The 17,297-nt window shown below is 51.2% G+C and overlaps 1 protein-coding gene across 1 annotated transcript; it reads right to left on the bottom strand.

Moving 5' to 3' along the window:
• Positions 1 to 4,546: 4,546 nt before the first annotated feature.
• Positions 4,547 to 10,986, bottom strand: LOC114894819 (WAP four-disulfide core domain protein 2). The gene is made up of 4 exons (XM_029221876.1): positions 10,851 to 10,986; positions 10,122 to 10,265; positions 7,184 to 7,336; positions 4,547 to 4,721 (listed from the first exon to the last, which is right to left on the bottom strand). Exons 1-3 carry the CDS (start codon positions 10,924 to 10,926, stop codon positions 7,185 to 7,187), a joined length of 372 nt encoding a protein of 123 aa, XP_029077709.1. The 5' UTR covers positions 10,927 to 10,986; the 3' UTR covers positions 4,547 to 4,721; position 7,184.
• Positions 10,987 to 17,297: the final 6,311 nt, after the last annotated feature.

The raw sequence follows: 17,297 nt of genomic DNA on the forward strand, positions 1-17,297 counted from the left end.
CAGGAACTTCACTGAAGTACTTAGGATGTCTGCAAAACACTTTCACATGCTTTAGAAAAACATAACATGTGGAATATGTGGAGAGAGAGAGAGAGAGATGATGAAGGATGATGATGGAAAGAGATGAAAGTAAATATGGTAAAATGTAAGCATGTGATGGATATGGGTAGAGAGGATGCAGGAAGTCTTGGCACTGTTCTTGCAACTTTTCTTTAAGTCTGAAGTCATGTCCAAGTTAACAGTTGAAAGAATAAATCAAGCATAAAAAAGGAAAAAGTCAAGGAGAAATCACTGCAACCACATCAGAGCTACTAGGAGAGTGGGATATGGTGTCCCATAGGCAAAAGGAAAAGAGATAACAGGGAAACCTTACAAGTGTACCACAGCTGAACCAGATGAGACCAATGGAGAACTGTCCTTGTGATAAGCATGAACATGCCTAATTTGTACATTGATATGTTGAGAGGTTAATGCTATTTCAAACCAGAGTCTCTGGCCCTACAACAGAGATCATGAGTGAGCCAATCTAGAAAATTCTACGCTCCAAATCACTCAGCCTGCCCAGGCACTCTGCCCCAGAGTCTGTGTATATTGCTACCTGGAGGTTGGTTAAAGGGGGTCCTGTGGGCACCATCCAGGCCACTTGGAGCTCTGCCTGTGGAGTGAGGTACCAACCTTCCATCAGTGAGGGCTTGTTGTTTTCAGATTGATCGCAAAGGTTGGCTGCCTTCCATTGTCTATTCCCCTGGTAGTGCCAAGAGTCTAACCATAGTGCTAAGCCTAACCCCAGCCCATAATATAAACCACAGGCTTTGGATCGTTCATCTGGTGAAAAATCCCCAGAGGGCTGTCCAAGATTGAGGGCTGCAAATAATGAGGTTTCAGTAGCTCTAGAGGGTCCCATCTTTTTATGTAATGAACTCACCCCAATAAACCTGGTTTGGCCGGGCCCTGGGCTTCTTTGGGGTTGATATCCCAGCCGTGGGGGGTATGCAGAGACTTCTGGGTCTAGGACCTCTATGCTCTGCAGGCAGGGCCTACTAATGCTATGCTGTTCTGTGGCTCAGGGGGGCGCTGCAGCTCCCACCAAGTACCATCTTTAAGGGCTAAACAAACCAGACCCTCACCAACAGATTGCAGCACTGAATGGAGAGCTAATGAGTTGTCAGCCATCACTCTGTTTTCCTCACCCTCACAGTTTTGCCATCAACTTGTAGTAGAATGATCAACTGGGTAAACGTGATCATGGGGCAAGAAGGGGAGTGTTTGTTGTGTTTGCAATATGATTATTTCACGAGTTAGTTTTTGGAAGCTGCATCAATGGACAGGACAAGTGGAACCACACAGCAGTCACAGGAGCCATCATAGCTGGTGCAGCCCTAGCTCCCGGGGCATTAGGGCTGGCAGCTTGGGGGTCTCATACAGATTAGTAGATGAAGAGGCAAAAAAAGTCATTTTTCCTATGTCCTGTTGGGCAGCCTAACTGCTCTCCCTGCTTCACATTGCCCCCAGAGTCTATTCTTAATATAACAGCCAGAAGGATCTTTTCCAAACATAGGTCAGATGACATCATCGCTCTGCTCAAACCCCTCCTATGGCTCCTAAATTCCTCAGAATAAAAGGCAAAGTCCTGTAGTGACCACAGGGCCCTCCATGATCTGAGCCTGCACTACTTCTCTGACTGCATCTCCCTTCATGCTCCTGAGCCCTCAGCACGCCAGCCATGATCCTCAAGCACTCTGAACTCAGGTCCTTAGCCCTAGAAGCTTCTTGGTCTGGACAGCTCTTCCCATGGGTTCCGTGTGGCTCATGTCCTTCTTCACTCAGCTCATGACTTGAATGACACCTTAGGAAAAGACCTTCCCTGAATACCCTCTGCAAAGCAACAACCCCCTACCTCTTACCCCATCCCCTGGACCCACTAGTCCTCTTACCCAACTTTATAGTTTGCCATAATCTTTCTACCACCTGACATGTTAAACCTGTGTTGGTTCATTCATTTAGTGACTGTTTCCCTCACCCCACACGTGCGCGTGCGCGCACACACACACACACACACACCCCTCACCTCCTTGATGTCAAATCCCCACCACCTAGAACAGAACACATAGTAAGGGCTCAAAAAAGGTTTCCTGAATGAGGAATACCTCTGCTTACGCTGTTCCTCAGGCAGGGCTGTCCTCTGCTGGTCTGGCTTTAGAACTTCATTTTTCAAGCTCCGGCTCCCTCATGTGTAACTAACTTCCTATTATGTCTCCAATCACCCACCTGCACCTTGCTGAAGAACAGATGTTTGTTTCTACAGGGTTTTACCGTACACAGCGGTCTGGACTGGAGATGGGGTTTAGAGGCAACAGCGAAGCAGCGTGTTGCCAGAGATGGGAGAAAGTAAGCGCAGGAAGAGACCCTGCCCTGAGCTCCGGAAAGGCAGCGGTTAACCAAGTTTCTGGCCCTGGGAGCCGTCCTTCTAGCTCAAACTAGCATGGCTGTGGTCTGGCTACAGAACACATAGCCCATCAGGATGCCATCCACACACAGGCTCCTGGAAAGGAGGAGAGCGATTTGTGGCATGGTGCCGATGGAAGAAATAATGGCGTGCATACAAAGGCATACCTCTGCCATCCCTGAGTTAAACAAGGCCCTGCCCAGGGCTCTCTTTCAGAAGGCAGAGCCGGGGAAAGCAAGGAGAAAGTGGAAGGGGTGGTACCCACACATTTAGTCCCTAACGACTCTACCCAGCCTATCACTTTGTTTTTGCTTAGAAGGGTTGGGGAGACTGGAGCCTGGACAGGGATAGAGATTGGAAAAGGGAAAGCTAGGAGAAAAGCGATACTGCCACCCACCTACCTCCAAAGGCAGTGAGCACCCCCATTCTCATACAGGAGACGCGTTCCCACGTACCCCCAGGGGGATGGATGGACAGCCAGGTTCTTTGCTGGCTCATGGCCTGGGGCAGAGACCCACAGGAGGATGAGAAAGATAAGGCTGGCCAAACGCCAAGCCCCCCAGCTTTCTGTTTCCACACAAATGCACTCAAGCTGCCTTGACCTCTCACGTTCCACGGTGGGTGGAGGAGCAGGGAAGGACATAAACCATGTCCTGGGGGCTGCGTCTCTGCCATGACTTCGTTGCTTTACCCCCTCCTCACCCCAAAAGGCTAGGCATCCCCTCCCCACCCCACCTCAGGGATTAACGTGAAAAATCACTGCAGTAGAGTCAGCATGGGACTCTGGTGTCATTAGATGACTCAGGTTCAAATCTAAGCCTGTAAAAGGCTGAAAGCAACCTAAATAGTCACCAGTGTAAGTGTGGTTAAATAAACTTCGTACATCCCAACAATGGAATACTATACGGCCAGAGAAATGAATGAAGAAACCTTTTATGCTGTGAGGGATCTTCAAGATATATGAAGTGGAAAAAGCCAAGTACAACACAATGTGTATAGTGTACTACAATTCTGTAAAAAGGTGGGATAGATGAGAATTTTTTTTTCTCCCCCGCGGTACGCGGGCCTCTCACTGCTGCGCACCACCACCACCCCCGCCACCCCGCTGCAGAGCACAGGCTCCGACGCGCAGGCTCAGCGGCCATGGCTCATGGGCCCAGCCGCTCCGCGGCATGTGGGATCTTCCCGGACCAGGGCACGAACCCGTGTCCCCTGCATCGGCAGGCGGACCCTGAACCACTGTGCCACCAGGGAAGCCCTAGATGAGAATTTTATGTCTACATGTCCCTGGAGAGATGGAGATAGATGATAGAGAGAAGAGGAATAGAGAGGAAGAGGGGAGGTGAGAAGGAGAGGGAGAGAAAAAGTAGGCATAGAAAGAAGGGAGAGAAGGGGGGAATAAAGAGAGGGGCTACAGAGAGAAGAAAGGATAGAGGGAGTGAGCTGGAGCTCTCTTGGGAAGAAGACACAAGAAACTGATGGTTTCCTCTGTAGAAAACAACTGAGTGGCTGCAGGTGCAGGAAGAGGGTCAAGGGTGAGAGATGTTTCACTGCGTATTTTTACCTTTTGAATATTGATCCATGTGAATATTATTTATGTAAAATAACGGTTTGATTTTTAAAAAGCAGCTACAACGAAGGACCCTGGCTTTGCCACCTTCTTTCTGTGTGGCCCCAAGCAAGTAACTTGGTGGAGTCCCAGTCTGTAACACAGGACTGTCATCAACTAATTTGAGGGTTGTTTTGGGGATCCAGAAGATCTCACAAGTGAATCTCCCAGCCCTGTGTCTGGCACACAGTACATGCTGCTGCTGTTGTCAGAACCCCCAGCAACGAATCCCAGTGACTTTGGAAGGATTCCAGCATCCCTCTGAGCCCCAGTTCTCTCCTCCAAAACCCTGGGAGAATAACCAACAACCGCATAGGGCTGGTGGGCGGATTCACCCAGGGAAGTGCCAGCGCACACAGATGAGCCCTGAGTTTATGCTCATCGTGTCAGAGCTGATCTCAGACTTTGTGCCTGGATGATCTCGTTGCACCCTGCACCCCCATGCCCGCACCTCCACCCAGAGTCGTGGGACGAATGAGCCAGAATAATAAGAACAGAGGCCACAGCCCCATCGGTGCTGGAAGTGGTCACTTTATTGGTTGGAAAAGAAGCAGCTGTGGCCGCTCAGGAGGGGAGCACAGAGGCCAGGAAGGGAGGAGGGCAGCTGGGCTGGAGCCAGACAGGGCCAGGCAGACACTTCCACTCCCCCACTCCTCAGGCTGGTGGCTGGAGGTGGAGGAAGAAAATCACAATAATACCATCAACAACAGTATCCATGATACTGGACAAGAATGCCTGCAGCTTAAATTCTGGGCTAAAGCTCCCCCTACCCCATCACATCCCCCCTTAGCTCCCTACCCCCGCCCCCAGGAAAGCCTCACCGTCTTGAGGCCCTGGGGCTCTGCCTGCACTTTTCGGAAAGTCCTAGACTCATCTCTTCTGCTTCTGACCATCCCCGGACACACCTGGGTATACCATGGTCCCCACTGACCATTGTGACGTGACCTTCCTGAGGGGCCACTGTCATTTATGTCCCTAAGAGTCCTTCCACCACTAGGAAGTTCCACCATGCCCCTATTCCTTTGGCTAAGCTGGGTTAACTGATCAAAAAGATCTTATTATTTTATTTATCCCATTCCTTTGTCTAAGCTGGGTTAGCTGATCCAGCTCCTATTCCTTTGGCTAAGCTGGGTTAGCTGATCAAAAAGATCTTATTATTTTATTTATCCCATTTTATAAGCAAAATATTTGCAGTTCAGGGAGGTGAAAAAGGCTAGTTAAGTGTCAGAGCTGAAATCTGAACCCAGGTCTTCCTGACTGCAAAGCCAGCCCATGCAGCTGACACTGATGGAGGCAAGAGGCGGAGAGCTCTGGTCCCTGGGGAGACCGTGGTTCTCTCTCAGGCACTGAATTAACAACCTTGGGGCCTTGAGCACATCCTCCCCTCTCTCTGGGTCTCAGTCTTCACATCTGGGCAATAGGTTCCATCACTGACCTGCCAGCCCCTTGGCTGAGAGCTTATCAAAATTATTGCACGATCAACAATGACATTTCAACCAAAGGGCCCTTCCAGGTTCTTGCTTGTCCGGTTCCCTCTGTCTGAAACAGCCTCCCCGCTGCTGTACTTCACCAGACTACCGACCTTTCATTCATCCTTCAGGATTGGCTCAGGGTCCCTTCTGGGAAGCCTGCTCCCTCCTTTCCCCACCCCCACCTGGGTGAGGCTTTCCTCTTCTATGTCCCCATCACACCCAGCCCCTCCCTCCATTGCAACACCGACGACAGGCACTGGGGGCGTCTGTCCATCTGTCTGCCTCAGCCACTGGGCTGCAAGCTCGGTGAGGAAGGGCGGTGGTCACCTTCCGTCCCAGAACCCGGCACAGAGCTGGACCCTGCAATGGCCTGACGATGCATGTTCTTTGGTTTTGCTTCTCTTTATTTTCTTACACTTGCTTTACGACTTAATATTGTTTTATTTTTACTTATATGTGGGGAAAGAGAGGCTGCACAATCTTTTCCTTCCCGCGTCAGAGCCCCTCGAGGTGGCTGAGTGTAGCCCTGCCTGCCACAGAGTAAGTGCTCAACACACTCGAAAGGGGCATTTGAGAAACTGAACTGCAATTAACTGATCTCTACCAGCTCTGTCCTGAAAAGCCAAGCTTTTTGGCGAGAGTAAAGATCAATTCTTCTGCCTCGCACTGGCCTATGCAAAGAGCTTCCTACTTCCCCAACCCATCCAGCCACCGCCCGCCCTCCCAGGACACAGCTGCTCCTCCAGCCACTGACTTATTTACGTGGGTGTTAAGGGGAAAAGGAGTAAACCTTCTCACAGCCCAATTCATCAGCAAATATTGTCCCATCTACCTTCACATAGGTCCCAAATGCAGCCACTTACGTCACCTGGTCCATCATCTCACACCTGGCCTCTTGCAGGAGGCTCCTCGCTGGTCTCCCTGCTTCTGCCACTGTCCCCTAGGGCCTCCACACAACACCCTCAGCAATCTTTGCAAATCTAAGTCAGAGCGTGTCCATTCCCAAGGACCCGACATCTCTGGGTCAAGACCATGGGTCAAGACCAAAGTCCTTACATGGTCTGTCAGGTCCCTCCGCTTACCACCTACCTCTCGGACCCTCTCCTCTATTGCTCTCTCCTTGATCAGCTCCAGCCTTCTGGCTTTTTCTGAAACTCACCAGGGAGGCTACTGCGTTACACCTGCTGCCCCCTCGGCCTGTAACATTCTCCCTGATATGCTCGCGGCCCCCTCCATCATTTCCATCAAGTCTGTTCATATGCTGCCTTCCGGGAGGTCCCATGAAAAAATTGCAGTACTGCTCCCTGCCACCCCCCATCCCCACTCCTTATCCCCACTCTTTTTTCTTTTTCTCCAGGCCACTTATTTCCCACTAACATTTCACAGAGTATACTTGCATATTTATTTTGTTTATCATTCACTAGCATATAAAACCATCAGAAAGAAATTTGTGTCCGATTTGTTCACACACGGAGCATCCCCAGCACCTAGAGCAGTGCTTGGCACGTGATAGATGCTCAGTGAATCTGTTGAGTGAAAGTAAATCAAAGGACAGAGAAGGGAACAGCAGTGTGTTAGCTCAGGTCCTCCTTTTCAGCCTCCTGCAGGTGTCATCACATCTGGGCATCAGTGCACCCCTCCCCCCAGGCCACCTACCTCAGAAGACAGGTGTGACACAGGACACCTTCCCGCAACCATTGTGGCAGCATTTCAACAGACCAGGACACTGGCTGTCCACCTGGCACTGGTCCATGCAGAGGCCGAGCTGGGGGAAGGCGATGTCCACCTGAGGGCAGGAACCCTTCTTTTCTGGGTGGAAAAAGGGGTGGGGGGGTGGGCAGAGGGGAAGCAGGGAGCTGAACTCGTCTCCACAGCACAACCACCCACCTGGATTCACAAACAAGAGAGCTGCCTGCCTAAGTGGATCTTAGGGGCTGGAGTGGATCTCAGGGGACCTTGGGAGAGCACCTGCAACCTCCCTTCCTTCTGCTCTCTCCCTGAGTGTTTTGGGATCATAGGGCCCTAGTTTGAGCCCCAGATCTGCCTTTTCCTAACTCTGTGACCTGGGGCCAGAAATCTCCCAGAGCCCCGTGTCTTCAGTTGTCACATGAGATCCGTGCTGCCCATGTCGTGGGGCCGCTGTGGAAGCAGTGGAGGCAACAGACATATAGCCCTTCTCCCTGCACAAAGTCCTTGTAATAAGAATAATAATGAGTAAGGACAGCAGTTAACACTTAGCTGCTTCTATGTGCCAGGCATTACCCTAAGCATTTGACGTGTATTAACTCAGCTAATCCTCACGGTAATCCTGAAACAGGGTGCGAGGAGCTGTTACTATTTCCTTATGTTGCAGATGAGGAAACGGAGGTACCAAGAAGTTAAGTAATTTGCCTAAGGTCATACAGGGTAGAGACAGGATCTGAACCCAGGAATCTGGCTTCAGGTCTGTGCACCATGCATCTGCTGCTTTGTCAGCTGTAAAGTGCAGTGCACGTGTGAGGAGTTACACGCCCACAATCTCTTCACTCACTCCCATCTATTCACTCCCAGTTACCACCATCTAGCACCAAGGCCCCCATACAACCTCACTCATCCACACCCAGACAAGCATTCTTCCACTAACACACACACGAACAGATAACACCCCAGATATGTGCTGATTACAAAGCCCTTAGTGTAAATTCAATTTGTCCTTTAAACCTCCACATCAGCTCTCTCTTCTGTAGGGGATATTTCTACCCTGCTCCTACTACAAAGGAGGAAAATTAGACCCAGAGATGTGACGGCATCACCCAACAGCACATTGCTGATCATAAGTAAAACCAAGACCTGAGCCTAACCTTCCAATGTGCACACACACACACACGCACACGCACCCCCACACACACATCCCCTGTGCTCCACTTCCAGGGTCAAGGAGAAGGGAGCTGGCTCAATGCCCAGAAGCCCCAGGAGCAAGCCCAGCCAAGTGTCAAACGGGCACACAGCTGGGTGATGAGCTGCAGAGGACAGGAGGGGCTGTCTTCCTCGCACAAAGTCACCCTTTCCCTTGAGAAGGGCAGGAGCTCTCAATACTGAGCTGCCCCCGGACAGAAGGGCTTCAGGAGCGGGGTACCCACAAAACAAGCCACTGTGTGTGGAGGGTCTACTCTCTCCTGAGACATTTCACATGTATGATTTCATTTAGCCTCATGTCGACCCTACAACATCTGGGATTCTCATCCCATTTTGCCAGCGAGAAAGCAGAGGCTCGGAGAGGTGAAGCGACTTGCTCAGGACCCACAACCAGCAGACGGCACAACTAGGATTCTAGCTCAGGAGGCCCTCTGGTCCTGCCCCTCTTCCTGCCTCAGTCTGTCCATCTGAGACCAGGGAACAGCAGAGACTCCCCCTAACAGCAGAGATTCCTCTTTTTTCCGTCCTCCTCTCTCATCTGCCTGCCTGCCATCCTCCTTTCTCTCCCAGTGTCCTCCTCTCCTTCCGGTCCTCCTCCCTCTGGTCCAGGTTAGAGGCCCCCAGACCCAGAAGCCCCCTGATGGGCCTGTCCTCCCTCCACCTCCAACCTCCCTGCTCATGAGTGACTGAATCTCCAATTACAAACCTTCCCAGCCCCTGTGGGCATCTTCAAAGAAATCACAAGGTGGGGGCATCACAGAGGGTTTTTTTCTGGATAAAGACAAGTGATCCCAGCACCTTGGGATCCAAGTCATATCCCTGGTCTAGTCCTCAGTCTTTCCCTCTGAAAAATGAGAAGCTTGGATTCCACAGCTTCCTGCTCTGATAGGAGCCCCCATGGCCTACTGGACAGTCTTCAGCTCCAGCAAGTACTTTTTATGACAGGCCAGCTTCACACACTTTCTTTCTCTCACTCAACCCTTAGAGTGGAAGAGAGTTTTAAAGATGAAGAAGTGGGAGGGGTGCTCTGGGAGGGGTCCTGACATTCTTCAAACCACTCAGGCAGAAAGGAACCCCCTGCGTTATGACTCCTGCCCAGCCAGAGATGGCAATGTGACCTTGGACAAGAACCTTGCTGTCTTTTGTAGCTCACATCCACATCTTTAAGATGGGCTGGGTGCTCTCCTAAACCTGGAAAGTCTCCATCTGGACAGAGGGATTCGGGGAGTCCCGCCAGCAGGCGTCCCAAGTCCTTCCTCCTGGGTTGGGGAGGCCCCAGGGTAGGGGCGCTAATGGGGAGGAGCGCCCCAGACCTTGGGGCCCAGCCCATTGGGCAGCCCTAGGCTGCCCCGCGGCTGAACCCAGACAGGAGGAAAATCCGAACCAGGTCCCCTGATCTCAGAGAACAGTGTTCCGGAACAACGTCCCCGCGGTGCGTCCCGGAAGTCCGTCATGCCCCAGAGCAATGAATCCGGCCAGGAGTGGGGGACCTCCCTTCCCCCTGGCTGCACTTCAGCGACGCCTAGGTTTCACCGGAGCCACGGGAAGGAGAGCACGGGCTGATCTGGCTCCATCCGCCTCGACCTGGTCGGGGACCCCTGGGTCGGTCGCGCCCCAGATCCCGGAACAGAACTGGGCACTCCCTCCCCCTCCCAACCCCCGCTGCCCCGCCCCGCCCCGCGTGGGTCCCCGGGGTTACCATTGGGCATCTGGCAGACGGTGGCGCAGCCGGCCCGGCAGCACTTGAGATTGTCCGCGCATTCCCCATCCGAGAGGCACTCCTGCGTGCAGTTCAGGTCCACCTCTAGCGCGGGGCACACGCCTGATTTCTCTGCTCCTGTGCCTGGGAGGCGGACGCGCAGTGGGGGACTCAGTCCCGCTCTCAGAGGATGCCCGCCTCCTGTCTGACGGCCCCAAATCTCAATCTCCCGGGAATTCTGAGTCTCAGTCCCTGCTCCCCACACCCCACTACAGCCTTGAGAGAGCCCCACCCAGGGCCGGGGTCCCTAATACCTGGGACGACAGAAGTGACCAAACTCTTGGCTTCTGAGCCCTCAATTCTTAGGGGACCCCCGCACAACTAAGCGTCTAGGAGCTTCCAGGAGCTTCCCATGTCCAGGCAGAGGGTCCCCGCCTCTGGCCAATGAGTCTCCACTGTCAGCAAAGAGTCTCCCCATCTCCCCCCGCGCATATGTCAGCCTTCAGTGTCTCCCCACCTCCAGCACATTGGACCCCACATCTAAAGCTCCAAGGGTCACCACTTTTAGGCACCAGGGATCCCCGCATTTTGGTCTTCATGGGACTCCCCACTTCCACCCCGGGAATCCTCACTTCTCTGCCCCCAGAGAGGCTAAGCTTCTGCCGGGCTCCTTCCCGGCTCTCCTGGTTCGGCCCCTTTGGGCGCCAGGCCTCTCCCCGCCCCACTCACCTGTGACCGGGGGGAGGCCCAGCAGCAGGCCAAGGAGGAGGGCGGCGACGAACAGACCGAGGCGGCAGGTAGGCATGGTGCTCGCCGGGGCGGGAGTGAGGCGCTGCCCGGAAGGGGGGATTTAACCGCTTTCCTGGGGGGCGTGGGGTAGGGGCGGGGCCGAAGCCGTGCGGGTAGAGGGCTCAGCGGACAAGGCAGGCGGGCCGGCTGCAACCTCTTGCCATTTCACAATCCCCCAGGATCAGGTGTCACTCTGGCCCCAGTGGGAACTAGGAACCTAAGCTGCTTCCAGGCCGGTGCAGCTCGACCAGCTGCAGCTGGACCATTGTCCGCTCCTGCTTCCCCACCTCCCTCCTGGGGCCCGTGGGCAGGGCAGCAGGAGGCCAAGGGCTAGACTCAGGGGTTCCCATTCTGAGACTCAGGGGTCTCCCGGTAATGCCCGCTGTCGGTAAAGGAGGGGGAAAGGGCAGGACCCACAGGGAGGAGCCTGTGGATGAAGTGGGTGGATTTGGGGTCAGCAGATCGAGTGAAAATTGCTCTTTAGAGATTCATGGTGGAGCTGTTGTGTAGGGATACACAGCACATAGTAGGAGCTACAGGAAAATTTATTCATGAATGAACCGGCTGGACACAAGAAACTGAGGCCAAGGAAGGTGAAACACCTATTAACATCTAGAGCCATTTCATGTGTGTTTCTCCCTCCCTCTGTTTTCCACACCAACACTCTCTCAGGGCTCCCTGTGTGCAGCTCTGTGTCCAATGTCTCACGGAGTCATGGATCTTCCCAGACACCTGTGAACAGACAGATATTGTTGCCATCAGCTGTGCCTGACAGATGGACTGGATGTGCAGAGGGGGTACCCTCCCACCCAAGGTCCCATGAGAAGCTGTAGAGACAAGGTTTGATCCCAAGTCTCCATCCCTCCAAGCCCTTATTTTTTCCATTCCATCATAAATGTACGTTCTTCGTGACACATCTAGGGCACACAGCTGGTGTAGAGAAAGTAATTAAAGGCGCCTTCGGCACTGGCTTCGGGTGACGGGGTCTGGGTTTGACTCCCACCCGCCTCCAGCACCTCCCAGCTGAGGGACCTTGAGTGAATCACTTCCCTGTTCCGAGCTGCCGCGTTGTCACCTCCAAAGATGCTGATAATATAAAAATCCCATGAGAACACAAATGGCGTGCTCCTGAACGGAACAGCTGTGCCCTCCTTCAGGGCTAGATACACACTGACTGACACTGGAACCCCAGCTCTGGCGCATAACAGGTCGTAGCTCAATAGCCGTGAGCACTTCAAAACTGGTGTCTCCTGTTAGTAAGGAGGCTGCTGAGCACGAACCGAGCTTTAACGTGCAGGCTGCTAAAGGCCAAAACAGTTACCCAGCAAGAAGTGCCCTCAAACATCCTTCCTGACCCAAAATCTGAGGTCCGCAAGCCCCAGGAGGTCTTTGCTGCTGGAGGGCAGAAGGGGGCGGGGGCAGTGACCATTGGGATGACAGGTGAGTCGGAGCTGGTGACAGAAGCACATCCAGCCACTGTCCCCACAGATGGGGACGGAGTTCAGCCTGGGGACGGAGAGACGGGTGCTGGTTGGGAGGGGCCAGGGCTGTTTACTCTGAGCACAGGGAACAGTCCACAGCCATGACGCAGGAGCCAGGTAGGGGCACAGCCCAGGGCAGCTCCTGGAACTCAGTCTAGGGCAGCAGAAGACACTTTGATGAGCAAATGGTCTTAGCCTGTGGACCCAGCTGCCTACTGGACCTTCAGCCTCAGGCACTGCTGCCGACAGCTTTCTTCTGGCACCTAGCTAGCTCCCCAGGCCAGGAAACTACTCGGCCTTACCCCTCCCCAGCCCTCTTGGGCTCTCCTGGGGATTGACTCTCTCTGACAGAAATGGGGATTAGTCTGAGGCCAAAAGGATGGGGCGGGGCACACGGATGGAGGATAAAGTTTCATAGGCCAATGATGTTTAGCTTTTGCGATGCTAACCTGTGTGCTAGGTATATTCATATAGTTTGCTTCTACATAAAATGTAAAAAGGGCAGAGGCTTTAAAACCAAATACATTCAGATCCACATCAGGGTTTGGCTACTTCCTGGCTTTGTGACTTATAACAGCACCTCACTTTTTGGACCTGCATCTTCTTCTTCCTTAAAAGGGGTATCATGAGGCAATTCCCTGGCGGTCCAGTTGTTAGGACTCCATGCTTTCACTGCTGAGGGCCCAGGTTCAATCCCTGGTCAGGGAACTATGATCCTACAAGCTGCACGGCGAGGCCAGGAAAAGGGGCGAGAGGAGTATCATGAAAAGTGTTTTGTAGGGTTAGTTTAAGGTTTAAAGGGAAAAGCATAAACCAGAGGTTGCAAACCTGGCTAGAATATTGTATTGTTAGCCCACACAGTACATTTTAAAAGTTTGAATTAGTTGGTAAATTTAAGAGTGGGGGATTTCACATGCAAGTAAAATTCTAGCATCTTTCAGAGAAAGGAAACAATCTGGGAACACAGTCTTGCAACATTCCATGGCAACCGTCTAGGGGAACAGTGGGCCTCAAACCTGAGCAAGCATCAGAATCACTTAGACGACTTGTTCAAGCACAGTCTTGAGAGCTCTAGCTCCAGAGTTTTGATTCAGTAGGAGAGGGGAGGAACGTGAGAATCGGCAGCTAACAGGTTTCTGGGGCCGCTGATGGTGGTGCTCGAGGGACCACACTTTGAAAACCATGAATAAGCTAAGTAGAGCTGCTCTCCTGTTATGAGAGGAGCGATCTCTCCAGTTTCCATAATCCCCACCGTCCCCACCATTGCCTCCCCTCTCCCCACTCCCACTCCAAATACCTTCATCCACATCACTTGCCTGGCCGGGAAGGAATTTAAAATTGTCACCTCTCGGGTGGGCTCACAGTAGGTGTTCAGTAAAAGGTAACTTGTTTTTATTTAACGATCTTATAACAAACTTAATAATTAGGTATTATTCTCATTTTACAGATGAGGAAACTGAAGTGCAGCTAAGGGAAAGTGACTTGCTGACGGAAACAGCAGTAAATCAGAAGGAAGACGCTTGCAAAGCCTTTTAGTTGTGTGGCTGCAGTTATTTCAATGTTACACACATACACACACACACACACATACACACACATACACACAGAACTCTATCTGAGGTTAGCATAGATGATGCATCAAAAATTTGAACGTAACTTCATGAGTGTAAAATCATATTTATCAAGGAAGAAAGGAAAGAAGAAAAGGTTGAAACAGGAAGTGATATGAGTCAGCTGCAGACATGCCTGCCCGCTCTTAGATGACTGTAAGCAAGTGAACATTGAAGATTTTAGAAATTCCCAGGAACGAACAGGGTGTCTTTAACCATACAATGGGGCTTTGTCCTCTTGGACTGTTTGACCCATTCAAACTTCCTTCACTCCAAGGAAACCTCTCTCTCTGAGTGTATTGGCTATTTTGTTGTTTTGTCAGCTAGCATTCTTTTGTCCTTTTTCCGATAACAGTAGCCTGATTTTGATTTGGGAGATGACTCTTCCTCCACGCATGACAGGTGGGGTTGGAGGGGACTGCCAGTCAGAGTTCCTGCCCTACCCCCAGACCGGGAGTGGCCAATCAGATGCTCTCCCTGGAATTTTAATCTTGACCAATGAATGACAAAAGTTCTGAAAATGTATGGCACTCATTCAAAAGTGGCCTGAGAAGACCTTGGTTCTGTCTTGTTTACCATCCTTTCCAAGCATGGTTCTTTTAGCATTACCTTCAGTTTCGTGAGCTAAACTAAATCAGCGCTATAGGTTGCCAACAAAAGATTCCAGTGGGATGTAACTGAAGGGTAGTTAGGAAGGGAGAATGCTTTCCTACACACCTTTTCTGGAAATGGCGGTTCATTTCCAGTCTCAGTATGAAGAGATTCTTCTCCTTCTTTGGAAATATTTTTCCAGTGTGATTTATATTCAAGATTTGTTATCCCTTCCTATCCTTTTAGCATGTGAGGTTATATGAGTGAATATATTTTCTAAACTGAAAAGCACTAGACAAATGGAAGGACCCTTTATTTTATTTTATTTTAGGCTGTGTCAGGCCTTAGTTGCAGCATGTGGGCTCCTCGTTGAGGCACACGGGCTTCTTTCTAGTTGTGGCGTGTGGGCACAGTTGTTGTGGTGTGCGGGCCCCAGAGTGCATGGGCTCTGTAGTTGTGGCACGTGGGCTCTCTAGTTGTGGCCCACGTGCTCAGTAGTTGCGGCACATGGGCTTAGTTGCCCCACGGCATGTGCGATCTTAGTTCCCCAACCAGGGATTGAACCCACATCCCCTGCATTGGAAGGTGGATTCTTAGCCATTGGACCACCAGGGAAGTCCCAGAAGGACCCTTTATGATCACTTGCTGAGACAGACACTCTTCTTTCTGCATCCCTCATCCAAGCAAGAATTTTAAGGAGAACTTAATTAACACATCACTTTTTTTTTTTTTTTTGTGGTACACCGGCCTCTCACTGTTGTGGCCTCTCCCATTGTGGAGCACAGGCTCCGGACACGCAGGCTCAGCGGCCATGGCTCACGGGCCCAGCCGCTCCGCGGCACGTGGGATCTTCCCAGACTGGGGCACGAACCCGTGTCCCCTGCATCGGCAGGCGGACTCTCAACCACTGCGCCACCAGGGAAGCCCAACACATCACTTTAATGGAGATTTATAGCTTCCCTTGCTGCTACAAATGAAAGAAGATGCCTTCAACAACTAGTATTAGGTTTATATAAGTAAAGCATTTGTATAGCATATTGATCTAATTTTAAGTCTGGTTCAAAATTGGCATATGTGCTCCTCTCATTAAATAAGATAAGCCTCAAAGCTCTTGCATATCTCTTTGTTTTTTCATTCTCAACTTTAGCCCATCTTTCCCCCGTGGTTTTTCAGAATCGTTTCCATTCTATGGAAATCTCCAGAACCACACTTGGTTTCTACCTTAGCCAATGACCTGATCTCCTTCAGTCCCTTCCATGGAAATTGCTTCCAAATTCCATCCTTGTCAGTGAGTATATTTCTGAGGGAACCCTGTGAAGAGGAGAATCCCTTCTTTTCCGAGGTGGACTCTTCCACCAGGGGTTCCATTCCTTCCCATACTCCCTGTCTTCTCATTCCCCTTCATCTTCATGTGTTCCCTCCCCATGGGATGGAAGTCTCCATTATCTCTAAGGAAGAAATAAAAATAAACCAGAAACAAACAAACAAAGGAAGGGAGAATGGGTGACCACTACATGCCCACACTGTTGTCACAAATTCCTTCTCTGCCTCCAATAGCCAGACTCAGTTTCTGTTGCTCACAACCAGAGAGATCTGATGCCTTTACCAGGATCACCATCAAATTCCCCATTTCCAAATCCTATGGCCTTTTCTCAGCCCTCATCCTCCTCTAACTCACAGGTAAGGTCCTCATGACATAAATGCAAATCAAATTCTTTATACAAAAAATTTTTTTCTGCATCATCTAACTATAAAAACTATGAACAGCAGAGCTTTCCTATTTGAGTACTTTGAGTCCCACCTCTTGAATCACCAGGGCCTTAGAGGACACAACTTTCAAACCTCTTTTAGAGGACAGTCTTTGAAGTCAGAGAGTCTTGGGTTCAAATCCCACTCCTGCCAGTATTGGTTATGTGACCTTGGAGAAGAGGTTAATTCCAGATATATCATTTCCCAGCTCTGTGACCTTGGCAAAGTCATTTAACCCTTCCAAGCTTCAGTTTCTTCATTTATAACATGAAATAGTACTTCTAGCCTCATAAGGTCAAACATGAACTAAGATAATTTTTTTTTTTTGCGGTACGTGGACCTCTCACAGCTGTGGCCTTTCCCGTTGCGGGGCACAGGCTCTGGACACGCAGGCTCAGCGGCCATGGCTCACAGGCCCAGCCGCTCTGCGGCATGTGGGATCCTACCGGACCGGGGCACGAACCCGTGTCCCCTGCATCGGCAGGCGGACTCTCAACCACTGCGCCACCAGGGAAGCCCTAAGATAATTTTTTTAAAAAGCAACCAAGATAGTGCCAACACATGATCAATAGCTGTTTTCAAAATGCCCCGTAGATGCTCTGAGCTCTGTCTACCTGGGCGTGCTTCATCCCAGTGGCTCCAAGGATGTCATCTACCTTCATGCTCTGACAGCTCAGGTTCTGGACCAAAGACGCTCTGTGCCCGCACTCCTAGCAGTTCAGGGTGCCTGAAAGTATTTTGTCTTTGCCTGGGAAAGTCAGGCGTTATGGTTTCTCTGCCTGGTCTCCACAGGGAGAGAAACTGTAACAGACTCTCCCAGGTATCTACCCCACGGCCTTTCCTCTTTCTTCCTTCCTAAGAAAGAAAGCTCGCTGTGTGTGGCAACAAATTCTCTCCTAAAAATAGCCATTAAATATATACCTGAGAAATCTGTCAGTGTAAGGCTATCTATGTGC

The sequence above is a fragment of the Monodon monoceros genome, unplaced genomic scaffold, assembly GCF_005190385.1.
Source record: "Monodon monoceros isolate NGI ecotype Baffin Bay Population unplaced genomic scaffold, NGI_Narwhal_1 Super_Scaffold_13, whole genome shotgun sequence".
Lineage (NCBI taxonomy): Eukaryota > Metazoa > Chordata > Mammalia > Artiodactyla > Monodontidae > Monodon > Monodon monoceros.